Source organism: Macrobrachium rosenbergii, chromosome 9, assembly GCF_040412425.1.
Source record: "Macrobrachium rosenbergii isolate ZJJX-2024 chromosome 9, ASM4041242v1, whole genome shotgun sequence".
NCBI lineage: Eukaryota > Metazoa > Arthropoda > Malacostraca > Decapoda > Palaemonidae > Macrobrachium > Macrobrachium rosenbergii.
In genome coordinates, this window is record NC_089749.1 from 10,095,234 (window position 1) to 10,105,161 (window position 9,928).

The 9,928-nt window shown below is 38.5% G+C and overlaps 1 protein-coding gene across 1 annotated transcript; it reads right to left on the reverse strand.

Annotated features, from left to right (window-relative positions):
• Nucleotides 1-147: 147 nt before the first annotated feature.
• Nucleotides 148-6,980, reverse strand: LOC136841453 (proteasomal ubiquitin receptor ADRM1-B-like). The gene is made up of 5 exons (XM_067108398.1): nucleotides 6,758-6,980; nucleotides 2,823-2,954; nucleotides 2,435-2,551; nucleotides 1,344-2,138; nucleotides 148-729 (listed from the first exon to the last, which is right to left on the reverse strand). The coding sequence occupies exons 1-5, from the start codon at nucleotides 6,818-6,820 to the stop codon at nucleotides 610-612; spliced, it is 1,227 nt and encodes a 408-aa protein (XP_066964499.1). The 5' UTR covers nucleotides 6,821-6,980; the 3' UTR covers nucleotides 148-609.
• Between the last annotated feature and the right edge of the window lie 2,948 nt (nucleotides 6,981-9,928).

The window sequence follows — 9,928 nt, forward strand, 5'->3', positions numbered from 1 at the left end:
TCTTCTCCAAACAGTAATAATCATACAATTGCATCTTTGTAATGTTGGTTTCCTCAAACAAACCTGAACGCTGAAAAAACCTTGGGAGAGAAATTCAACATCTTTTTCTCAGAAAAAAAAAAAAAAAGGTACAATAAATGACCGCACTTCATTACTACTTAAATTTTATGATCAAGAGTAGAAAGACAATAGATTTTAACATCAAAACTGAGAAACTATGGCAACAATTCCAATACTGTACTCGCCAGGGAGTAACATAAAAACTACAAAATCTAAACAATAACAACTAAGATTAATTTTACCAATTCATAAATTATTTCTCCAGGACTGGTACAGCCAAATCCTGAAATGGATATAAAAAGTAATGTATCAACGTAAGAGCTGCTGTCCTCACCTTTCCGTGACGAGAAATTTAATCCACGATGTAACCGTGGTGGTGACTTACAAAATAAGCAACTCTGTATATGCATAGATCATATTCCTTAGAAACTCAAACAAGACAGTGAAAATTAATTCTAATACAAAACATGCAGCAGTATTTTTAGATGTTTTACCAAAATCCTATTTCCTTAGTTTAAATATTAAAAGCCTTTTGAACAACGTGCCATCTTAGTCGACGGACATGGAATCGTCCTCGTCTTTATCTTGATCTGTGTCCTTGTCGGCTTTCTTTTTCTCCTCCTCTTTCTTGCTGCTGCCTTCGTCACTGCTTTTCTTCTTGCCCAATGCCTGCGAAAAGAAATGAATACAAATATTTCCTTGAAAATGCATGCTTAATACAATCTATAAAGTGGTACTGATAAAGGCCTGGGAGCCAAAGCTGTTAAAAAATCTGCTTTTGAAGATGATTTCTCACAGGCACACAATATGGCTTTACAAACCTTCATGCTTGTCAGTACCAATGCTTTAAAAGGTCTTAAATCATCAAATACAGTAGTACACAGGCTGTCCTGTTCACCACCTCTACATTATACCTTGTACATCACTTTGGAGCTTTGAAGCTTAGTGATCTTAATGATGATATTAAATTTATATTTAACAAACCTACAGCAGAACAGAGTACAGCATTTTGAACTTCTTAAAGAAAATGTAATACTTAAAATGAAAATCTGATCTGAATGAGTCTGTCAATGAAAAATTGAGATATGGTAAACTGTAACTCAAACAATAAGAGTAAATCTCCAGTATAAAGTTCTTAAGTTTACAAAGAGCTGCAATGCTCCCTTAAGGTGTCATGATTTTGTCAAGTACTTTACGCAGACCTGATACTCTAAAATGTAACATTCCGATCCAGCAAGAGCACAGTGCAAAATTACTCTGAAAGATCAAACTTCTCCACTAACCTTGATGAAGGCTTCCATATCACAAGACGAGGCAGCCAGGACAGCGTCTTCACCTAAACCAAACTGATTAATGAGGGGGCCCAACTGGCCAGACTGTAATGCACTGCTGAATAAACTAACAGCCTGCTGGAACTGGGGAGAGGTCACCGTTCCACGCAGCTGCTCGGTTGGAGGAAGTTCATCAGCAGTAGCAGGTAGGTATGGTTTGAGGGCATTCACAAAGTTTTCATTTGTTAAAATAGGTTGAAGGGCCTCGGCAGTCATGGCCGAGCTGAGGTCCACTGGTAATCTAGGAGAACCTGATGCATCTGGAGGTACAGAGATTCCTGAGAGAATATTCTGCAAATCAGACAGCTGGATAGGGTGGACACTGCCCGGAGCTGGCGTGGTACTGCTGCTCTCATTACCACTCCCAGCCCGGGTAGAATCCTGGGCAGGGGTAGGGGCTGGTGTTGGAGTGGTGGTAGCTGCAGGAGTGGTTGAGGCCGTGGTTGTCGCCGAGGTGCTATTACTACCACTGCTACCGTGACCACCACCACCACCACTTCCACCCGATCCAGGTCCAAGCAGATTGGCTAAACTGGACATTCCACTACCTAATATTTGCATCAACTGCTGCTGGCTGATGTTGCCAAATAAATTCTGGATGTCAGAGTCCCTGAGGTTAGATATGTCATTGCTCAAAACTTGGTTGGGGGTTGACCCAGTCGATCTCTGGGAACCTGGGGCTGGGGGATTGTTGATGAGCTCATTCACTTTGCGTGAATGTTCTTCATCTTTGTCGGTTTTTGGTTCCTGGGAAAAAAGTATACACGATAAGTCAATGAATGTGACACATTACAATGATATTATTTGTAACGAGAGAGAGAGAGAGAGAGAGAGAGAGAGAGAGAGAGAGAGAGAGAGAGAGAGATTCATAAAATCATTTCATCACTGATGTTAAACTTAAGTTACTTAATAGCAAAACAAATGACTGTATGGAATGGGTGACAGGAAGGCCTATATAAAATTTACTTGAAAGGTGAAAAACATATTGGCTTAAGTATTTAATGATAAAACTCATTATAGTATTTTGTAAAAAGACCGCTTACCTGCATCCAGAAAAAGAGTTTTCTACTTGAAGACTTAAATTTCAAGACATAAACTCTTCCAGTGGTGCACTGAGGTACTCGTTTGTATTCGCAGTCATCAGGAAAGATTATTAGGTCCTGGAAGCATTAAAAAAATGTTAAAAGTAAATATATTTATTGAAATTATAATAGAAGAATTATGTAACCTTTTCAATATATGCTAACTCCAACTACAAGATAGCATACTGAAACAATGTTACCTTTTGAAAGAATTCAAAAAGTAACAGGCAGAACAGAATCTATCAGAAACTTTGGTTATCAACTTACATCATCAATTCTCAGAAATATCTTCCATAATATTAAAAATTACTGTACATAAAAAAAGATATAGGGTAAAATATAAGCTCACTTCCTCGACTGTTCCCGTAGTCCTGTCCTTCCAGCAAAAGTGCATAAGCGAATCATCTGCCTGGTACAAGTACACCTGGCCCTTCCTCTTGTCTGGATGGACCATTTGACCTTTAGTGTACATCTTCCCAGCCTGTAATAAAAGAAGCCCATTTACAAACAGAATTATATGGAACTTTTGAAAATACTTTGCATGTTAAATACTGTACTGTGATTTCTTAAGAAAAACTGTACACTGCATAAACATACAAACCTTGCAGTCTTTAAATGAATATACCTTTCACAGCAAGCTGGCTCAGTCACTGACCCTAAAGTAATTTGTATTTTTCATAGGTATGCAAGTTGGAATGGCTGTTGAACTTGGTATCAAGGTCAATAACTGGCAGCTATAAGAAATTAGAGGAGGAAACCCATCACTAATGCCACAGGGACAAGCAGGGTGGTTGAGGTGGGACTGTGATGAAAGGTTCTGGTTTGTATACTTAAGGCAAAACAAAATTACTTCAAAAATTTCATGTTTGTTCCTGCAGGAAAACACATCATTGCCTTTTATATAGGAGACCTCCTCCTTAGGAGCAAGATTGTTCTTAACTTCCACTGCAGAGGAGACCACCTAGCACTCTAATTCTGGGCAAATTAACATAGTAACAAAAAGTAAGCATGGGAAGCAAGGTTCATGAGTGTAAGAGGACCATAAAGGATCTACAGTGAAACCTTTAAAATTTTACAGATTCAGAATGGGGATGCATACCACACCCTCGAATAGCTAAAATGCTGGTGCTTATAGAATACTTAAAACCCAATCTAAAAACACTTAGAACTGCCCATTTTGATAGTTTAAACACAAAGCGTATATAACGCAATACAGGCGAGATCATTTGAGAAATTTACAATCTACTGTACGTGATTTTTTTTTTGTTTAATCCCTGAGGGGCTGGTATTAAACGTAAGGCATCCAGCGGGGTTTTTGCCATATTCAACACTGTACCAGAGCCTTGGGGATTAAAGCAAAAATCACATACAATGCAGTATGTTTGAAATTTTCCATAATCTCAGTAAATGTCTCAAATTACCTCACCTATACTGTATTATACAATCCCTTTTCTATATTGGTTAACCAAAAAATTACAGTAAACCCCCCCATATTCACAGGAATGCGTACCACACGGCCCCCGCGAATAGTTAAAATCCGCTAATACTTAAAAATCCTCTAAAAACACTTAGAACTGCCTATTTTGATAGTTTAAACACAAGAAAAAACCCTCTAAAAATGCTTATACCTGAGTATTTTAATAGTTTTATCACAAAAGTGCATTTAGTCATGAAAATATGAAAATACAGTAATTAGTGAATATTTCTCAGTGAAAAATACTGCGAATGGGCGAATTTTCCGCAAATAATGTTCTAACAACGCTTCACTGTCGGTCTACAATCTTAGCTTCAGTACCACACTATTATGACAGGTTCAAGATTCATCAACTTTCATGGCAGTTGAACTGTGTTAAACGCGAAGCAACTGCACATCCGAATGTATATGAATGCTTTTTTTTTTTTTTTTGCTAAAATTACCAAACGGCCTAATTCACCCAAATGTAACTTTCCCTTAACCTAACCTTTACCTAGGGCACTGTGACCTAACATAGTCTGAGGGGGTTCCACCAACCCTGTTCTGTTGAAATTTCGGGGATTTTTGGTCATTTATGCGATCGTTTAAGGTAAATCTCAAGACCACTAACGCAGCCTGTTCCCACCAGTCGCTGACTGGAATACTTGTCTTTTGTTTTCGTCTAAATTTGTGTCTTGTTTAAGCTTTTAATTACTGTCTTTTATATTTTTACGTTCACCATTAAGGGACTGGTAGTAAATAGAGTGCCCATTTGGTACGTAAACCAGTAGTTACCGATCCAGAGTGGAGCAGTAGGCCCAGTAGTCTTCAGTTTCAATTCGGGTCGTTTTGGCCATAAGTCATTCAGGCCTTGAGCACTTTTACGTGCAAAATGGGCGCGTGATTAGTACCAGCCCCTTGGGATGTATGAAAAACATAAAATAATGATGGAAAATACCACAAACGTAACGTCTTACGTTGTTTCGGATACTAGGGCCTAAATGACTTATGGCCAAAACGACCAGGACCAGTATGTCTGAATATGACTTCTTGTAGGTTTCCATCTAGTACTAGACTAGACAATTATTACATAGGCAGCAGTTATGCTGAAGCTTTTATATGATATATATTACAAATGCCAAGCTAAACCTTAACCTAATTTCCAAGAGTTCGGGAAGACTAGGCTGTATTATTTTTGGCTGTAAACCTGTTAGGCCGTTACAACTTTAGGCAATGTGAAGTATAGGCCGTAAGAGAAGGAGGAAGCTCCTTGGGACACAGTGTTTAGTACTAGCCCTTCAGGGATGAAAGTATTATTTAAGGGCAATCCCTGGTTTATGACGGGGGTTCCATCCTGACGCCACGTCATAACCCAAAAATCATCGTAACTCGAAATATTGTCGAAAATCGTAAGAAAGCCTTACTTTTAATAATTTGGGTTTCTTGTAAACGACGTAAACTGCATTTTATCGAGTCGTTCATCAAAACCCTCCAAATTTTTCACCATTCTGCTCTTTTGGAGCCATATTTCGGTAAAATTTTAGAAAGAGGGACCAGCCCAAAATGACATGAAAATATGTTTTTCTAGGTGATTTGATGTGTTTTTCACGAATATCACCTTTATTTTCCTCGGAAATTAACGGTTTTAGATTTACTCAGGCACCTACAGTTTCCGGGCCTACTCGACCACGACCGAAATCGTGAAGAACACCAAAACCAACATGTCGCCCCGTTTGTGTGCTGTCAGTAGGTCGTATGAACCTATTCGCGCTAACCGCATATTTAAAGATTCCTGGCAAGCTACCTATTATTGGATTTGGTGTTCTTCCGCGATTTCCTCGGCTCGGCAGTCGAGGGGCCGGGAAACTGTAGGTGCTCCGGTGTAAAGTCTAAAACCGTTAATTTCCCAGGAAAATGAAGGTGATATTCGTGCAAAACACATCAAAATCACCAGAAAAAACATATTTTCATGTCATTTTGGGCTGGTTCCTCTTTCTAAAATAATACCCATATTTCTTCCGTCGGCACCGTAAACCTGGAACACGCGTCGTAACCTGGGAAATAATTTTCGATGAATATATTTGAAGAGCGCCGTACGGCGAGCCCGTCTTAACCCGAGGATTGCCCGTACACCCATTTCGGCCGTTCGCATGTTACTGCCTACATGACTTACGGCAGAAACGACCCATTTCCAATATGTAATATAAGCTATTAAAGAGTAGGCCTATCCTCTTTGACTAATTTCAAGGATTCGGTGAACGACCTTCCTAGCCAATCCTGGCCTGCTTTATAGCCATCGGTCTCCTTATGCAGGAAAAGATTCTAATTTTTAATTAGATGCATTTTATATTAGTCTCTGAGGCCAAGGAGTCTAGACTGTGCCTCGATATAGGCCTACGAGTTAAAAGCCTCAAGAGGCCAACGAGAGTAACCTGTAGCCTATGACCTAATCTCCCTAATCAAGAAACACTTCTATTTTTCGTTTTATGATTTCTATATTAAAATTACGGCCAAATAATCGTTATTAAAAACGCCAGGCCTAGACTAATCCTACGATATAGGCCTACGAGCCAAACGACTTAAAGAGGCCGAAGTAACCTAGGCCTAACCTGTAAGTTTAAAAATTCGACAACAAGCAGTAAAATATTCTATAATAAATAAAAATACAGCCAAAATTACCCTAAATTCAACGGAATTATAAAAACCCAACGGCCTAGAAGACCCTATAGGCCTAGAGTCGCACGACTGACGTAACCTAGACCTAAACCTCAGTAAAACATCCCACACCGTTAATTATCCCCCCAAAAAAATTAAATAACGGCTCCACTCACCCTGAATTCAACCAGATTTTTACTGGATGACCTGGCACTGCCTCCAAATAACGCCGACGACATCGTCAGGGGGGTGTATACGACTCTCTCGACTCCTTTACGTGACTCAAGTGACTCAACACTTTCGGCAGTGCGTCCCTTTCACTCCTTTCTTCGGGGGAGGAAGAAGAAGGTAAACATTCGACTATGGCTTTCTCCTCCATCGCCTCCAAAAACCTTCTTTTTTCCCATTATTTATGGATTTGTTTGAGTTTTTTGGAGTCTGAAAAATCGTATTTAGCTTTTTTGATTTAATTGCGGTGTAATTTTTAAGGTATTTCTAAGCTTTGCTTAGTCCGGCGTTAGGATCTCGGAATGGCATCTTTCGCTTGAATGTCGAGTTTTGTGCGTTTTTAAGAAGCTAGAAAGTGATATTCGGTTTGTTTAAGTAAAGGTTTATGTTTTTTAAAGGGTTTCTTTAGTTTTACTTAGTTTGCCGTGCAAATCCGAGCGTAGCATGAGCGGAAGGAAATCATAGATATCAAATTTATCGTCGGATGTCACGTAGTCATGCTCAGAGCGGAATGAGGCTGTTGAAATTGGTTTTTATTGGTTTTTTTTGTTCAGTTGGTGAGTCTGGTCGTTTGTTTGAATTCTTTAAAGTATTTAATGGTGGTTTATGACAAAATTAAAACATCAGAGCCATTTCAAAAGCCAAATAAAACAATTGTAAGACGTCGACATTGCAATCGTGGAAGTTCTGAAGGAATGGTTGATCATCTGTTATTTGTAATGCGTGTAATAGTTACTGCAAAATCACTTCAGATCTCAAATACAACGAAATTAATTTCTTTCTTTCCCATTTCTCTCTCAACTTCATCATAATTTTTGATAGAAGGTGCACGATATATTCACTCTAAACTTCGATAGAATATTTAAAATATTAAATTCTTTTTAGTATTTTGGGTAAATCAGTGAATAACCAAGATTAAAAAAAATACTTTATCTATATAGTATTCAGGATATGCATATGGATGCATAAAGAGAATGAAATCTTATCCACAAGAATTTGGACGTGCTTAGAGGTATGGCGTTTACAACGCTCCGTGGCTACTCCGCCATTGAGAAAAATTACTTTCAATGGTGTTCGAAATCTGCTTTAAAGAGTGATTGGATGCTGTGTGGGCTTCTGTCCTTGTCTTTCCATAGACAATACTTTATATATACCTCAAAAGTATGCCTTTATCCCTTGCAACAGTGATAAACGTCAAACTTCACTTTTCCACTGATATCGCAAAAATTACTAGATTGAGTTTAATGGTTTCTTCAGAGAGGGGACCTAAACTAGAAAAACATTATTCCTCCGTTTTATAAGCTTCTCAAGATCGTCTCTGATTAAAAAAGTAAACAGATTTTCAATTTCTCAGATAATTTTAAAGAAATATACAGTGCTTCACATTACAATCAAAATCATCCCATAAGATTTATTTGCGCCCAGCACACCATCAATTAGTCTTATGATTTATTACATAGCATTTGAAAAAGTAAGTTGTTATAACAGTGCATATACCAAAAGAAATCAGCCCAATAATTGATGCCTTTCAAAATAGAATTCATACTCCTTAGTGCTTTCTTATGACAATCTTCATTTTTTTATAAACACCCATGTGACTGATAGTATCTTGTGTGCATATCGTGCGCCGTTCACCACTCGTGTAACATCGCACTTATCGTTATTGATTTACTTACTTATTGATTGATTGATTGATTGAGTGATCGATCGATTGATTTGCAATCTCTCTGCCTCACTCTCTCGTATCAGTTTCTCACGCTCATGCAAAAACGGGAAGGAAACTGACTTTTACGATTTTGGTGAACTCTGGTTTTAGACCTATCTCGATCTGTTCATACATTAGTACATTATATCGACTCTGCTGGTAAAACCATGGTGATTATTATTACGTAAACAGTCTTTCTAATAAGATAAACATTTATGTAATGATTTAAGTTATCATTAGAAAATCAGTTTGTAATTCTGTTACTGTGAATAATGTCATTGTTCTTCCTGATGCAACGTCATTACGTTGAATGGTGCTTAAGCATTCAGTATGAAATTTCAGTTTATTCAATGCACATTCATTATATTCAGTGAATGGGCAGAAATACGTACAAGTGTAATATATGAATATACTGTAATCTCCAAAGGGTTTTAAAGCTTCTTTTTATTGTTGATAGAATATTATTTCTCACCCACAGTGCCTAAACCTCACCCCCAACCAGTTACACACCCTTCAATACACACACACACACACACACACACACACACAAGCACTGAGATCACACTGGCACAGTGGTGAGACCTACGGTTTTTGCTAGGCCTACCGCCACCAGGGGACTCAGTTGTAAATTAGTACCAGTGGCAATTGGGAATCAGGGAAACGGCATATAGGTCTAGCATCTTCATCCCTAAAGACTAACTGAAAGGATCTAAAGGTTCTACCATTTTGGTAACCCCTCCCCACCCCCAACCCCACTCCACCAAGCTGCAGATTGGGAAAAAAGGTGTATGGAAAAAAATCCTTTAAAGAAATAACAGACCACTTTCTTCGCTTTTTGCTGGTCATTCTTCCCTGAATATTCTTTACTTTTTATTATTTTTATATTACCCCTGTTTTTGCGACACTGGACGTGCGTGTGTGTCCGTAATGAACTCTCCTCCAACCCCCTTTCCCTACCAATATCGTTTCCAAATGCCTTCAGGTATGACTTTGTGAGTACCCGATTTGTGACTTTTTACCGGGGGGTTAGCCCGTGGGCTGCCCTAGATCGGTCTACGTTGAGTATCTTCTTCCTTCTTCTTCTTCTTCTTCTTCTTTTGTAAACTTACTCTTTTTTATTTTTAGCTTTCTGTTGTCTGTAATTTACTGGTTTCTTCTTTTTCTTTATATAAATATTCCTTATTTTCAATTTCTACCGGAAGTATTGTGCTAGTATCTTTTTTTGTATAGGCCTATATTCCAGCCCTCTAGCCTCAGCAGTTTTTATTTTATTTAAGGTTAAATTTAGCCATGATCGTGCGTCTGGCACCGCATCAACACAGGCCACCACTGCCGGCTGAGAGTTTCATGGGCCGTGGCTGCGAGTTTCATACAGCATTACTGTATACACTGTACGGAAAACTCGATTGCTCCG

What these genes read in the sequence shown, in the direction of transcription:
- LOC136841453 (XM_067108398.1), bottom strand. Translation starts at nt 6,820, where the DNA reads ATGTCGTCGGCGTTATTTGGAGGCAGTGCCAGGTCATCCAGTAAAAAT. An exon ending in AAAATCTGGTTGAATTCAGG is followed by an intron (nt 2,955 to 6,757) that starts GTGAGTGGAGCC and finishes CTTTTATTACAG; the next exon opens with GCTGGGAAGATGTACACTAA. An exon ending in CTACGGGAACAGTCGAGGAA is followed by an intron (nt 2,552 to 2,822) that starts GTGAGCTTATAT and finishes TAATGCTTCCAG; the next exon opens with GACCTAATAATCTTTCCTGA.